Source organism: Ixodes scapularis, unplaced genomic scaffold (genome assembly GCF_016920785.2).
Source record: "Ixodes scapularis isolate PalLabHiFi unplaced genomic scaffold, ASM1692078v2 PGA_scaffold2__306_contigs__length_199485367, whole genome shotgun sequence".
NCBI classification, from domain to species: domain Eukaryota; kingdom Metazoa; phylum Arthropoda; class Arachnida; order Ixodida; family Ixodidae; genus Ixodes; species Ixodes scapularis.
The window spans coordinates 171,494,449-171,511,229 of record NW_024609857.1 but is presented as its reverse complement, the minus strand read 5'-3'; the positions used below and the strand labels follow the sequence as shown (position 1 = coordinate 171,511,229).

General features: G+C 44.0%; 1 protein-coding gene across 3 annotated transcripts in view; it reads right to left on the bottom strand.

Annotated features, from left to right (window-relative positions):
* LOC8030315 (sphingomyelin phosphodiesterase) overlaps positions 1-16,781 on the bottom strand; it is a 116,325-nt gene that overhangs the window by 30,429 nt on the left and 69,115 nt on the right. For all 3 annotated transcript variants that reach the window (XM_029990504.3, XM_029990502.4, XM_029990503.4), the window contains 3 exons: positions 14,840-14,998; positions 1,727-1,957; positions 587-762 (listed from right to left, as the gene is read on the bottom strand). In XM_029990504.3, the coding sequence (XP_029846364.2) occupies positions 587-762; positions 1,727-1,957; positions 14,840-14,998 (566 nt within the window). The remainder of the gene's footprint in view (positions 1-586; positions 763-1,726; positions 1,958-14,839; positions 14,999-16,781) is intronic.

Here is a 16,781-nt window from a genome sequence, read left to right as displayed (position 1 = left end):
CGCACGACGCATTCTACTCTCCACGGGTTCATCAAAATCATCGAGACTAAAGTTTAAACTCGTCTTTTTATTGTTGCTCGCTGATTTTCAAGAGAGCGCTATAACATCATCATCATACTATTTTTACAAGTTTCTTTAGGTTTCAGCGAGGCAAAAAGAAAACAGAATAATTGGGTAGTTTTAACTGTGGAATCTAGAAGTATAAATATAACGTAGAATTCAAATGTATTGCGCCTTTGTTACCGATGAATAAATTGTGTATCTGATATATAGGTCCCACTCGTTGACTGCAAGCGTTATTTCCGAGAAATCGCCATTTATAAATTCCAAAAAAAAATTAAATTGACGATTGTCGGCAGGGACATGTTACACTGGCATTGACACTCATGAAGCAGGTGCGAGGCCAATGCTCGATAGGGTGAGGAAGTGAAAAAAATGAATAACAAGGTAACCTCCGAAACATCGGACTGCTGACACGAATTACGGGCTGCAGAAAATACCGGACGAGGCGATGTCACAAGCGCTTGGTCATTTCTAGTGATTCTTAGACTGGAAGAAAAGGGCACACGCCGACGCCCCCGCCCACCTGTCCACAGGTTCTCCCTCGTGATTTCCGAGGGCTGGAAAAACGGGCACGCCGCTGGGGTCCAAATACTTGGCCAGCGTCTTCGTGGTGTAATCTATGACGGCCAGATTGCTTGCCCGGGAAGTGTTCCAGATGTCATGGGCCACAATGTCCCCCGTCCAGATTACGAAGTCGATCTGGGTGTGGGTCAAACTCATAAGATCGGCACGCCTCATCAGTACGGGTATTACACACCGGTCTGATATTTAGAGCACAAATGACTCCTCGAGATCACCACTCATCGTCGAAAAAAAAAAATATGACTCCAGATAGACAAACAAAGCTTTCTGGCGTTCTAAAAGTGAAGCGCGGGAACACGACATAAGATCGTTGATAGTCACTAACGGAATGAGAGGGCCCTTCTTTCAAATGGTAGGTTTCCAGCAGGCGCTCGTTGCCTTCCGCTGTGCTGCGCGTGTATGCTCGGAGCTCAGCCGAAGCATCATCGAAAATCTCGCGCTCGAGGCAAGACCAGTGAATACCTCCTGCCGCTCTCATGCTGTCAGTGACCAAAGTTGCAATTTCGAAGATTTTAGAATGTCGACCTTAACATTGTGCCATGATGTATCAATCCAAGGACTGGGAAAGAGGACAAAGTAGAAGGGATAGAAAAATTTTGACAGATGGCGTCTCAAGAAACCCTGTCTGTTCACTTGTTTACCTTCTACTTTGTATTTCCTTCCCAGTCTGGGCGTTTACACATCTTGATTAATACGCACCAACTCGCCTGCGCTTTCAGTTTTTTTTTTTTTTTTTTCACTAATGTAAATGTAAAAGACAACATTTTTTAATGAAGTTTTGTAACTTAGGACATTGCCTTTTTGAACCGCAGAATATGAATTCCGTAGCCTCGAGGAAAGCCAGCATGATCACTTTAACGTTTTAAAAGGCGCGTTTCAGCAATGTAACGCAGGGGCACCTCGAACGAATGAAAGAATGAAAGAATGCTATCAGCGAAATTCTTTAAACCGGGCGGCGACTTGCTCTACCTAGACGGTATTTTTTAACATCGACGGTAAACCTCAACCCAACATGCAAAGCATTAACGGTAATATCCTTAAAAATTTAATGCTGCCGCCTGGGTATGCCAGCGTTGCTCGCCTTTTGGCTGTCCCGGATGTGCTTGAGCATGCTCTCGAAGGTCCTGGGTGGGATGTCGCAGTTCTTGAAGTAGCCCCAGTGTCCGGCGGCCACATGTTCCGGCCCCTTGGGCCTGCCGTCGTTGGCGTGGCAACACAAGGGCTCCTCGCAGTTGGCCAAAGAGCCCTCCTCGTAGCCCATGTCCACGTGCGTGTCGCTCAGGTGCAGCACCCGCAACGTTGGCGCGCCGCTCTATGGAGGCAAATGGGAGGAAGGGCGGGTTCAGGTGGCGACCTGTGTGTGGGCACTGACAGGCTGGTTCGCACATTTGCATTTGCCTGTGACCATCTGGGTTGTGATCACTCGTGATCGCTTCCAACGAGAGAACACACCACAGGAGACTGGAGCACATCGGCACACTGGTGCCACCTACCGGTAACTCTGCAACACCGTAGACCTAAACCACAGTGTAAGATATATATATATAGCGCGCGGTGGCCACAGCTATATATATATATAGCTGTGGCCACCATGGGCGCGTCCGAGCTGCCGGATAAAGTCCTCTCTTCTCCTTGGTTCCAAGCGGCTGCACCAGATGGCTCTTCGATATGCGGTAAATGGCAGCCTGTCATGTGCCCGATTTCCCATGTCTCTATGTGGGAAACGTGCTTGTTTTTTAAGTAGTTCTTCGGGTGCTCCACGTCATATAGAAATTGGCACAAGAGCTAGGCCTTTCGCTTAGGCACTTCTTCGTTATAAACTCTAGATTCACGCCTCAACGGCGGCAATAATAGTTTTAGAAACAAGTTAACGCTGAAAGATCTATGGCGTGGTGTTCAATCCAGTGTCCGTTAAGGCTAGGGCAGACGCTCCGAGCGGGAAAAGGGCGCGACAGGGTGCCACAAAAATATACACTTTTTTTTTCAATTTCGTCATTTGGATAGCAGAAATATTGTCGGCTAAGGCAGAGTCCTATATATGTAGAGAGTTTGGTAATTAATTGGGAAGAATAGGGGGAAAATGAGGGCATGCTATTGGTCGAAATTATTTCAATGACCATGGGTGATTTGATTGACAGCTCTTGTGACCAATTACTTGCCACGAATGTTCCCCTAACGGAGGCAACGAGCTTAACAAATACGCTATAATGGAATTTGTAGATAAGAATATATTAAAATATTTTATTTCAGCACGCTAGAGTAAAGTTTGCGACTCACCGTAACTGAATGGGCAACGTACGTTACGTTGACGTCATAGCCACATTCAGAATGCACTCTGCCATTTTTTTTTTATTGCAGTCGCAACCGCGGCTTAAACATCTGGTAAAACAACGGCTTAAACCGTGGACACGACTCCGTGAAAATTGTACCCTAACCCAGAACGCGCACCCCATGTTCGCAGCGTCGCCTCATGTTTGGGAAAATGTTTCTGTTCAATGTCACCTTTTCTGGCTCAGTAAACGCACTCAGGACCTAGATGACCCCTATTTCCACACCATATCTTACAATTACCCATTTATGTAATTACAGCCTCATGCAGAAGCAAAAAATACCTGCGCCGCGATGCGCGGCCCCTTCAAGGTCATCTAGGATTCATTTTACTTCACAGGATCATCACAGGGGGAATATGCGGCGCTGGCGGCGGCGACGCTTTCGTGGCTCCACCCCTGCTCTCGCCGGCTCGTCCCATTGACCAAACTCTCCCAATATACGGCTCTGGGCGGAGGTTAGTTTGGCGCGTGCCAATAGGACTTTACCTGGCTTATCGCGTCGTGGCGCCCGCCGTGCTTATGTCATCTCCTATATATAGGGTGTCTCAGGCAAACATTTCGCTCTAAAACGAGAGTAAAAATTGGCGCCTGCACATAGGAAGCTTAATGTTTCAGCGAATGTGCGTTGAGCCGGTCAGTCTTACCGCGTAAAATCTCAAGGTGTGGTACTCTTTCTGTAAGAAATAGGAAAAAACAAATTTCCAAAGTTCACGTTTGGCCCCTGTGCAGACAACCGAATTGCCAACGCTATTTTCTTTTGGCGCCATCTCCCGACAGGCGCAGCGAGCAGATGTTTACAGGAAGTGAACAGGAAGTCGTCATCAGCACGTGACCACCATCCGTGCTAGAAAAGCGCACCATCCACGAACTGTACTTCCAGTCGGCAGTGGCACAGCGAACAGAAACACTGACTGTTCTACTGTTTTGCTTCACATTCATAGGACTACGCAACGACGTCTTATCGAGCCCAGCCTTCGTCGACGCAAGAGAAGTGTGCCACATCATCACCGTCTGTGGAGCGGCTGCCTGGGACGTCATCAGCACGTGACCACCATCCGTGCTAGAAAAGCGCACCATCCACGAACTGTACTTCCAGTCGGCAGTGGCACAGCGAACAGAAACACTGACTGTTCTACTGTTTTGCTTCACATTCATAGGTGAGTGCGGCTGCACCTACATAAAGCCTTTCCTTTCTCTTTGCCACTGCCGACTGATTTGACTGCTTTGAGTGTTTTGTGCTTCTTGCGCGGTTCGCCTATCATGAGCTCTGATTGTGCTGAGGTTATGAAAGCCATTCAGGATTTGAAGCGCGAGATGCGTGCAGAACTACGATCAGTACATCAGAGCCTTGAATACAGCTCGAATGCTGCTGACGAATTCAAGAAAGCCTTAACGGAGCTACGCGCTCTTACATCTGAAGTGAAGAAGGCCAAGGAAGACTATGCTGAGCTAAAGAAAGAAAATAACACCCTAACAGAAAAGTTGATGAAAGCTGAAGCACGGATTTCTGAGTTGGAACAATACAGCCGGTTGAATAACGTTGAGATTAAGGGCCTGCCTGCCACTGTCAGAGAAAGAGCACACGACATGGCTATAAAAATCGCAGAGGCTATCGAAGTCCCACTTGACCTTGCTGAAATCGACATCGCCCACAGCGTTCCAACCAAAAAAGAAAACGAAGTAAACATAATTGTCAGGTTCATGTCTAGGTCAAAGCGCAACGTGTTCCTGGCCGCTGCCAAGAAGCTGAAACTGTCTACTTCTAAAATCGGGTTCGAAGGACCAGACCAGCGTGTCTATGTTAATGAGCATCTAACGCCAGAAAACAAACGGCTACTTGGTGCTACGATTTCTAGAAAGAAACAAGTATCTTGGAAGCACGTGTGGACAAGGAATGGCGCTGTTTTCGCACGGAAGACAGACGACTCTAATGTCCTCCGGATCTATTCTCTGATTGACTTGTCCAAAATGACGTAAATGGCGCCATTGTTTCATAGATTTATTACCTGATTCTTTATACCCTCATGAATGACACCCCTCTTTTCACACCTTCTGAGTTTAATGCGTCTATAGCACTAGATGCGAATAAATATATTCAAGTTATACATCTTAACATGCAATCTGCCGTGAATAAAGCTGATGAGCTAACTGTCCTCTTAGACGATCTAACGCGTTCCTCGTGTTCTTTCGATGTCATTTTCTTGTCTGAAACTTGGTATCGGGCTGATAGTGATGTTGTACGTATTCCGGGGTATAATTCTTTTTATATCAATCGCACAAAAAAGCGTGGCGGGGGCGTAGCTATGCTGATAAAAAGTAGCTATGCCTGTGATATGTTATCTGATCACTCTTTTTCCAACTCTGATATTGAAATGCTTACCGTGAAATCTGGACGTAATATATTGTCGGTTGTCTATCGACCACCTCATGGAAACTTTGGCGAATTTTGGGAGATATTTGAACGTGAAACGTTTTTATTTAGTTCTGAAAATTATTTGTCCATCATAGCTGGCGATTTTAATATTGATATGGGTACGAATAGCCCAATGCAACAGCAAATGTTACTCACACTTCATTCAACAGGTTTTCAAAATGTTATTAACAGTCCAACGCGCATTACAGCTTCTTCTGCTTCCACTTTAGACTTAATTATTACTAATAATGACAACGCATTCTTTTCCGGTCGCATCGCTGCCGATATTAGCGATCACTTACCTGTTTTCTTGCGTATAGAAAAAGCAACTTGTTCGAACGATGTCGCTAAATTGAGACGCCAGCTAATATCTCAAGAAAGGCTCGACCTATTTAAGTACCGTATTTCCTTGGTGGATTGGAGCCCTATTTATAATGAGCCAGCTGCAGATGATGCTTTTAACAGGTTTCTAGAGCTCTTCACATCAGTATATAATGAATGTTTTCCCACTGTAGAAATAAAACCATGCAAAAGTGCGCGTAAACCATGGATGACTAGACGTTTAATTAGACTCGTTAAAAAGAAATACAAATTATTTGCAATATTTATTAAAAACAAAAATCCTACCGTGCTCGCAGAATATAAGTCCTTACGCAACCGACTAAACAGGGAAATTAAATTGGCGAGAAACATGTATTATAATAATTTCTTTGGTCGCCAGACTTCTAGCAATCTTAAGGAAAAATGGAGGCGTCTAAATTTGCTCCTGAATAGACATACTAATACCCAAGCGATCACAAGCTTAACGGTTAATGGAACTGAGCTATCGGGTTCAGATCTCGCTGCATCATTCAATTACTTTTTTTCGACTGTAGGTGACAGTCACTATAATTCCGGCATTTTTGATTTTCTAAGTGATAGGTTAACAGAATCAATATTTTTTGAACCGACTGACGAGCTTGAGGTTTTTTCAATTTTCAAAAGTCTGAAAGATACGAATAGCCTCGACTCTCATAATATACAAAGTCGCCCAGTAAAATATGTTTTACAAATAATTACACCATGTCTAACACATATTTATAATGTAGCGCTTATGACGGGACACTTTCCAACAGCTATGCAGCTAGCCAGAGTAGCCGTAATTTATAAAAAAGGAAATAAGAACGACTTCGGTAACTATAGACCAATATCTATACTTCCGTTTTTTTCTAAAGGGTTAGAACGAATAATTCATCGCCGCCTCAATCATTTCTTCTTAAAGCATTCTGTAATATCCGATTGCCAATATGGGTTTACTAAAAATAGATCAACGGAACACGCCTTGCTTGCCCAAAAAGAATATATTTTGAACAATTTTGAATCACAACGTCTTACTCTTGGCATTTTTATTGACTTTAGTAAGGCATTCGATACTGTAAATCATAAAATACTTATCGCTAAGCTCGAGCATTACGGCGTACGAGGACACGCCCTCAACCTTATAAAATCATATTTAAGCTCACGATTACAATATGTTGTAATAAACCACTCTCGCTCCGATTCCCTTCAAATTTTTAATGGTGTCCCTCAGGGTAGCATCCTTGGACCACTCTTGTTTAATATATATATAAATGACATTTCCAATATTAGTACCCTTGCAAAGTACGTTATTTACGCTGATGATACGAGCCTTTTCTTTTCCTCCTCTGACGTTGAACAACTAACTGGCACTGCTAACCGAGTATTGGCATTATTATCACGGTGGTCATTAGTCAACTCATTGAAAATCAACAAAGAAAAAACTAAAGCTGTAATATTTCGTCCTAAAGGAAAGCTTGTAATGCACCCACCGCCTTTAGTTTTGAGTGACACCATTATCGAGTATGTAGAAACGTTTAGATCCCTCGGTGTAAGTTTTACCGCAACGATGACATGGGACGCCCACATAAACGAGGTTTGTCTTGCCCTTTCTAAGGTTGTAGGAATAACCTCGCGTAATAAGTACGTTCTACCTGAAAAAACTAAACTTACTTTGTATTACGCTTTCTTTTATTCATATTTAAGCTATTGTTTTCTTGTCTGGGGTAATACCACAACATCCAATATTCAGAAGCTTCTGATCTTGCAAAAGAAAATGCTACGTGCTATTACAAAAGCTCCATATAATTCCCCAACCGGGCAGGCTTACTCGCAGTTTAAAATTGTGCCTGTATATAATTTATTTGAATATAGATTCGCGTGTTTTTACAAAAATAGTATAGCTAAAAACGATAATTTTCTTTCACGTATTGTTTCTACTGTGCCCCACAATACGCCTTATGCAACCAGGGAAAAAGACAGCTTTGTTTTACCTAGATGTAGAACGAACTATGGCTTTACAATGTTGCGATATATCTTGCCTAAGTTTTTGAATACTCCTCTATGTGATCACTTGAATGGTATGTCTTCTTCTGTCCTTAGGAACGCTTTTCTATAATTTGTCTGTACTTCTCATTTTTGTCTGTATTGTTCATTTTGTATATATATATTATTTTTTACCGCGTTTACACTGCTGACTTGTAAGGGTGGCGAGGCCCGTCAAGCAGTAGACGACACTGCTTTTTTCTTGCCACCCTCAGTTTGTATTTCAAGCTGAAATAAACGCTGATTGATTGATACTCATTGATATTTCACTGGATAAGACTTTTGTGCCGCTCAGTACATATTCGGTGAAAGTTTGTGCTTTCTATTTGCAGGCGCCGATTTTGTTGGCTTGTTTTACACGGAGGGTTTGGTTGGGACATCCTATATATCTTACACCGTGAACTAACCTGAAGGTTTCCCAGTTAATCCAAGATCAAATCTACTCACTGTTTATCTGACACGGTCGCTTCCAACATTTTGGAAATGTATTTCGCGCCTCAAGTAAAAAATGGTGAGTAAAATATTAGGAAAGAAATTCAGAGAAAAATAATTAAAATGGCTTCTTGGTAGATGGCACCAGTGTGGTTTCTTTTCGTAGGCCGTCAAGAGAGGTCCCAACGGTCACAGTGAAGCACCCAGTGTGCGAAGCATCCCTTCAAAAACGCAAAGGCGTATCGAACGTTGTAATACCACTCCGAATTACATTGCGGCATCAGCCTCGAAGCACGCTCAAGAACAAATCGCACTTGAAAATAAGAAGCGACGCCCTGTGGTGCTTGAGTTATCAGAAACTAGAGTTGGAGGATTCGCTACATAATCACAATAAATGAAGCAAAATAAAATATACGGATAGGTAGAAAACACACAAGAACAAAGAGATGAGTCTTCCTTTCTGTCTTGTGTTGTTTTTACTCGTTCTTGTCTTTTTTTTTTCGCTGTATTTTTTTTTTAATTCTTCTTGCAGTGGGATTAAACGTAATGTGCACTGCGTGTTTGGGATCTATACCTGAGGACACCTGCCATGGCTGTTACGACTGATCGCGCGCAAAATTAAAAAAAAAAAAGACGAGGACGAAAAGAAAAACAACAAATAACTAGGTAGGTGCTAACTCATGCCTTACATAAACCTTCGATCAAATACAAAACATCATCGCCCCGTATAGCATGCCATTACCACCACAGAATATACAAGAGAAAGTCCGGAAGTTGAAAAAAAGTCAATTAAAGCGAAACTATCCATCGTATGGAACTTAAAACCCTTTTTATTTCTCGACATATTATCCCCCAACGTTAAAATATATATCCCATCTCTTTACTAAAATACTTTGGGATGCTGTCTCAGCCATGTGCATACATCATTTTCTACATCTTCATCTTTCGGGAAGCGTTTGACGCCAACGTTAATTTTTGAGCCGACCAATCAAGTGATAGTCGCTTGGAGAAAAGCCAGTGCTGTAGGGCGGATATTCAAGATGTTGTCACCCAAATTTATCAATTGCCTCCCGCGTTAATCAAGCTGCATGAGGCCTGGCTTTTGTGGTGATAGAACAAGAATTCTGCAGTCAATACGCCTGGATGCTTTCTGCAAATAGCTGCGCGGAACTTCAACAAAACTGTGTGACGCAAAAGCTTCAACAAAGCTAGCATCACACCGTCGGTATCCTAACGCACTAACCACAACCTGGCAAGCTGAGGGAGTTACGTTGAATACCTCGGTTGAAGGGAAGGAATGATGTTTCATTGAATTGAAGCGAGGTTAGTTTCGAGTGCGCAGTGACACACCCAATATTCATCGCCAGTAGCAATAATGTTAAGCATGTCTTTTTTTGGCAAACCATAAAAGATGCTACATGAACAGGTCCATTCGATTTTTTGTGGTCCTCGGTGAGCTCTCTTGGCACCCACCGTGAGCGCACCTTTGACAATTTCAGGCGATGATGTATTATGGTGTAGGCTAAACCCCGAAAACTGCCTAATTCAGTTTCTACGCTGTCTATTGTGACTCTCCTGTCGACTCAAATGATTTACACCTGCCGCACTGCTGCTTCTTGCGCATTCTCAGCGGGACGACCAGTTCGCATCCCTTCAAGGACATTTCGGCGCCCCATTTCTCAACCCATCTGTGCACCGATTTACGCAATAAACACTTCTCGCCGAAAGCAGGAAGAATTTCCTGCGAATATATTTTGCGGGAAGCCCTTTTGTCGACACAAAACGCACAGCAGCATGCTGCTCTTCAGCCTACACTTCCAGAGCACAGTCGGCATTATTAAACTGAGCTGCGCATCTGTGCGACTGCTATCTACTTACCGCGCAGTAAATATAATGAAACTGAATTGTGTTGCCGCCTATTACCATATTGGGAAACCAATCACTACTTATACCAGATATTTTATATCCGTTCTTGAATTGCTGAGTTTCCCTTGTACTTGACATGTTAAAACCCACCAAATAATTCTTATCCGAACGTATATTTCCACACAAAGCCAACGTAATCAGTGCCACTTCTTTCGATAAATATAATAATAGCTAGTTTGTATTTTCGTGTCTGCTAAGGAGCCGAGGACTGAACAGCAGTGCGCTGCGTTTTTGAAATGCAAACACAAGTATACCCATGAAAGAGTGCAATAAAACCAAAAAGAAATATTCTTTTCCGTATAAAAGGACATCCAAAAAGGAACTGACCGATGACAAATGGAAATAAATTATGATCAAATAGTAGCAATGACCATAACTCGAAGAAATAACCCCCTGATATTTAATTAAACTGTGAACGAAAAAAAATGAAATCTGTAGTCCACAACAAATACCTCCGCATTCCATTTAATAAAAATAATTTACTTGGAATCAACATGTTGATCAAATAGTGAACAAGGCTGGATGTAAACTTTGACGCTTAGGCGTACTTTTAAATTTGCAGGTACCGAGAAAAGGACAACAACATATAAAACACTAATCAGACCAATGCTGAAATACGCTCACTCTCATTGGTTTGCCCACACAGCAAACGAAATAAGCAGACTTGAATGCGTTTCAAAGCAAGCTAGTCGGTTCATATATAATGCATTTAGCAACGGGACTTCTCGGACACACTTCTTTAAAGGGCAACTCCGCTCAATTCCGGAGATTTCGGGATAATGAGTGATTTCGAATTAAAAAGCCCTAGTAAAAGACACTTCGTCGTTTGCTTCGCGAAAAATGGGATATATATTTTTAAATCTAATTTTAAACACGAGCGGAAATCCAAACCGAAACTTCGGCTCCGTCCGGCAACATTGGCCTCGGGCCGCCAAGTACATGGCCATCACGTGATACGAGATGTCACGTGATCCTCGGCCCAACGACGGGCGGGATGGGGGCGGGCGTGCGGCAGGCGCGAGTGTTGTCTGCACCGCACTCTTCGCCACGTTTTGGTGTCTACGGCATTCGACGACGTCTGCACAACTGCGGCATAAGAATGAGACTCTGCGCACGTGGTGTCCATAGTGTGGACGAAACTCCGAGAGGCGATAATCACAAACGGTGAGACGACGACGGTGGCTGTGACGCGGAAGACGGCGGTAACGGCGGGACCACGGCGGGTGGTTGGTCTGCTCCCAAGAAGCGCGCTGCGCAGGCGCGTACGCCAATCACGTGGACACTGCTGAGTGCCGAGAGGAAACGTTGCTGACGTCATGCGCTACGCTCGATTGGAGAAGTAAAAACAAGCAAAAGGTGGCCATGATGACGTTTAGCTCAATGTTGGCTCCACCCATGCCGTAGCCTTGACTGCGCTGTTGCTTGCGCCTCAATTCGCCCGCTCGAGCCAGCCGATTTCGGCAACTTGGCGAGTTGCAAAGTTTGCCGAACCGTTTAAGAAACAATTAGACAGAACTGCATCGTAATATTTGACGTGTGGTCTTCCTAGGCGATACCCTAGGGGACTGCATTGTTTCTTCAAAACCAAAAATGAAGCGGAGTTGCCCATTAAAGGCGCCAAAATGAAGATTTTTGGAACTAGGGCAAAAATTAATACATTAAAACTTATGTATTACTTTACCGAGAGCAAGTTTAATATAGGTATTAAACAATATATCGCATTTGCATTGACCGGATCGGCAAACATACCACACCAGATCAATTCAGCTATGCAGTTTAAACAAAATTGGAATTCACTGTCAAATTAAATCACCACGCTTTCATCGCCTCACCGGTTTCGTTAACACATGCACCTAATCAGATATATGTTTGATCGCATTTCGAGTGTGTATTCATTATGTATATATTATTATGAAAACTTCAACTCCTGCTAAGGCTTTCAGCAGATAGCCGCAGTATCGATTAAATATATAAAATAAATAAAAAGCCCTTGTACGGCTGTTGGAGGCGTGTTTTTAGGCAGGTATCCCGCTCATCATGATAAAATGTATACGGGCGTTTTGAAGCACGTTCACATGGTACCAGAGCCTCACTGCCATCAACAACTCTGGCAGCCAGCAAATACACGTAGCACTTGGTTCAGGAAATGCGTGTCTCTCGATTCTTGTATCATACAATAACAACAGACTGAAGTGAGCCTCGGGCTGCTATCTTCGATTGGAATTCTACTGATTGGTGGTGATAAATACAAATGGTTTCAAGTTACCCCAGCGAAGAGTAAAGAGTAATTATGGCAACGAGATCGCCATAATTAATATCCTAGAATGAGGGATTCAGGAACACGAAGGAAGAGACACTAAGAGACACAGGATACCGTTTCCAAACATACCTCCGGAAATATTCGGTAGGTCGTGTTTTCTATCACAGTCTTAATATCAGGAGCTCGCACTCCCACTTCCAAGCATGCTCTGAGCCCGGCCGGGAACGGTATATTGATCCTTTGAAAGAAATTTGCCTAAAGTAGGCTATCTATATTAGCTCACTTTACTGACTAACATTATTTATAAGGCTAATAATATTCATTACTATGTGACTGCGTATGCATTTCACCTCAACAAGTTTTATACTGCTCCCAATTGTATATGTCCTTTACTTCAAGAGGTGATTGCGAATGTACTGATGCTGCCACTGAAATAAAATCGGGAATATCCTATTTCTTTCCTAAACTTAATCTCGTGTCCTTTTTTCTGCTCGTCATAGTTTACTGGAACCTAGCCACTAGAGCCACTAAATGAGCTGCGCTTAGAGTATCGGCACTCCGTTCCCCGAACTTGTTGGGGGCGCCGCCATTTTGGTGCTTTTGCAGAGCACACGCAACAGCCGATCGTGATGATTCAAAAGTGCGATTTTCTCAGCATTCGATTCGGTGTTAGGAAGCTCATGTAATATTGCTTTGCTTTGTCGCGCACTGTTTAAACATTTGTGAAGGACGGAAAAGCATTTCCTGTAATTTCAAACAAAGCTTCAGATACCTGGAAATCATCATTTTAAGCCACAATATCGCCAAGTGTCGTTACTCTGAGGCGTAGATTATTTAGTGGCACTAATAACCACGAAATAATGTCTTAAACTGGAAAAGGAACAACTTTAAAAATGTGTTTTAATCTGAGTTCATATTGTCTTTTTCCTTTTCTTGTCTCCTTTTCGTGCCGCTTCGCAAATGGTAATTTTTCATTTGATGTTAATTTTCTTTTTTATATAATTTTCTTTTTCTTTTTTGTGCTCATTCTCCTCAAGCGAATTTCACCTCAAGCTATAGCTTCTCCTGAGCGTCCGGTTTCTTCCGCACCCCTGTTACACGGGCACACTTAACCGCGGTTAACTAGTGGTTAACCCGGCTCTAACTACTGTTACGCGGCACCACAGTTACACCACTATACGCTCAGACAACTTTTTCAGAAGAAGTGTAGAGCGCGCGTGCACAGTTTTGATGGGTGCTCAAGATGCACAAGCGCACGTGCACCCATAGCTTTGACTGCATAGCCGCAGAATGTTATCCGCAAGTATTGCGCGCTAACTCCGACTTAGCGTGATTGCAGTTAAGTGTACCCGTGTAACGAGGGTATTACAGTCGCGTGACATGGGTTTTGCGGACCATTCGTTCGATAATCACTCATTGCGCAGCACAGCGTTAGCCCATTATACTCCGCTCACCCCAAGGTTAAACTTTAGCCAATGCTACAAGCACGAGATTGCTGCTTTGAAACTTCCTTCTGAAGAACGAGCTTTCGCGCTACAAAAGGCACGTCCCAAAACCAGGAGCGCGAGCGAGCGAGCGCTTGTAGCTTTGGCTACAGTCTCAACGTAAAGACTCATTCACACTGCCCCATTTTCTTACGTTAAGTTACGTTACGAAATATTACGTTGAAGTCACCGGGACCTCTATGCTTCATATTAAGCGAGGCTACCAGTTCAAAGAGAAAGCAAGACACGCGACATTCGAGGCACGAATGTTTTGGTGACTTATACGTAACGTAACTTAACGTGAGAAAATAGGGCAGCGTGAATGAGCCTCAAGGGTGAATGGAGTATACACGCTGCACAGAGTGAGATTTCTCTATCATTCAAGCTGACTTCAGTGCTGGAAAGGGCGTTGCCACGAGCTCGTGATTTTCTGAAGCGCTTTCTGTACGCCAAAGCGTTTTCGCGCACAAAACATTTTGCAGAGCTACTCAACACTGAAACCAACTTGTGAGATGGAGTCACTGGCTGTGCTACCACGGTCGGCACTCCGTTCCCCGATTATTTTGTGAGCGCCGCCTATACTGGGGGTAAGTGCAGAGGTCGCAAATGTGGCGATAGTTGGGCAAATGCAACATCCCGAGCATTAGATGCGGAATGAGGAAGATCATGCGATATCGTTTTTCTCTGTCGCGTACTCTTCCCAAATTTCTGGAGAGCTGAAAAGCGCTTCCCGCGATTTCAGCTAAAGCTCCGGTAACCTTGAGTTTGAGCCCCAAGGGGACAAACGTGTGCTCACTCTTGCAGTTGCTGTTTTCGTCGTCAATTGAAAACAAGTTCTCGCGTCTCAAGCGAACCTATTCCATCGCAGTGACATTTTTGAAGACCCTGCGTCTAAAACGATGAGCGCAAGGACTGGCTGGAAGATAAGCTGCTGGCAGCCATGCCAGCAATCCGCAGTGGAACTTACACTCGGGGCCGGCACAGGGTCCGGCCGGGGTGTCCGTTGCGGAGGCAGCGGCACGGTCCAGTTGACGGCGGCGTGGCCCTCGCACTCGTCCGGGAACACAGTGCCGCAGATCTGAGTCGAGTCCATCTTGGTGTGCTTTAGCACGAAGAAGAACTCCTCCTGCGGCGTACAGGAAGTCAAAATTGAGGAAGCCAATTGTCAAAGCAACAAATGGCAGCTGGCATGCATGCCCCAGCGTAGGACTGAGTATTAATTTCGACCACCTGGAGATCTTTTGGCGTGCATCGAACATCTCAGGTAGATGGCACCTTCTCCGAAATAATGCTTCGTCAGATTGCGGCAGCCTAGAACTTGGATGGGCGCCCAGCATTAGCCAAGTGCCACCGTCACCCTTTGCATGACAGACCGTCTCCCGCTGGGTTGCGTAAAAAATGTCCGCGGTAAGAAAGGCCCGGGATGAAATGGCCCCAGAAAAAAGTAGTTCCAAGTGTCAAGTAGAAACAAATTTGTTAGAGGAGGAATGAAATAATCTATTTCCCGCGGAACCCATTTTGAAATAAAAGATATTAACCTGGGGTGTTAATAAACACACAATAATTGCATTTTAGTTTGAAGTGCTGTAATTGTTTTGTCTTTTTTTTTTTTTGCTTTGTTTGGTGACAAACAAAGAGGGGCATGCATTTGGACACACTGACATACAACAGGAGGTTTGGAAGCATTGCCGGTCGCAGCCATGAGCCATACAACGGTGTGGAAGGCCATCCCGCCTACGCCCGGGTAAATCGACCGTAAATCTTTTAAAACACGTTAATCTTCATTTGCCAATAAACTTACCAAACGTTATTTCGGTGAACCTGTTATAAACCTCACAGAATAACGCTTTCAGAAAAATGTATCTAGCATGATATATATTGGTAGTCCAAAATACAATAATTCTTGATGGCTTCTTGGATGTAAAAGTAAAAGTAAAATGTAAAAGTCATAAGTTATGAAATCTCCATAAATTATACGTGCCAGTAGTTACATCAATATGTGCAAGCTATTTATTGAAGTATATTATCCCTTCAATGTTCCCGTTATGTTGAGACCTCCGTCTTTTTGTTCTACAGCGGGGGAGCACCCTAAATAAAAGTCAAATTTCCAGCCACCCCGGCGAGTTGAGGCAAATCACCGGCCTACATTTCCCCATTTGGCGAGTTCAAATCCCGGCTGAGGCCTCCGCCGACAGATAGAGGTTCATAGCGTAGAATGCGCCGCCGCCGGGTAACCGAGATTTTGGTTGCACGTTAAAAGATCCCTAGGTGACGAAAATAATTTCTTCGATATCCCGCTGAGGCTTGCCAGATGCCCTTCATTGATTTGGCACGCAAGACTGCCACATTAGACTTTTCAGTCAAAGTCGATTTTCTGAAGAGAAGATGCGCCTGCAAAGGCGGATGAACGCGCCCCAAAGCCTTAGCGTGGCGCCTCCACGCATTTTCGAAAACGCTTTGTAACATTAAAGGTCCCCACGACGCGCGATCAGAGATTCCCCAGGAGCCTCAGGTCTGAAAGCCGAATTAAAATCATCTGGTGGGTTAGTTGGTTATATATGTTTTTCAAATTAGCACTCTATATTCTGTCTCTACGTTCTCTCACATGTCGTCGCGCGAATTTCACCAAGACTGATAGCTGAGCGCAGCTCTTAAAACAGATATTATAACACTCGAATACTCAGGCTCCTAGCCTGCCTTAATGCATATCGCATTCTCGATGTCGACTATATTGTGCTATGCCACCGAGCTCGCGTTGCTTCCAGAGTTCTCCAACTTTGTTACAGTTAGTTTCGCGAGCGCTTGCGAACGAGACGCAAGATAGAGCCAAGTACTTGCACGGCGCAGTGGTGTTGCAGCGCTGTGTACGTTAAGCTAACCTCGGAAATCTAGCACGAAATAGTTGACGC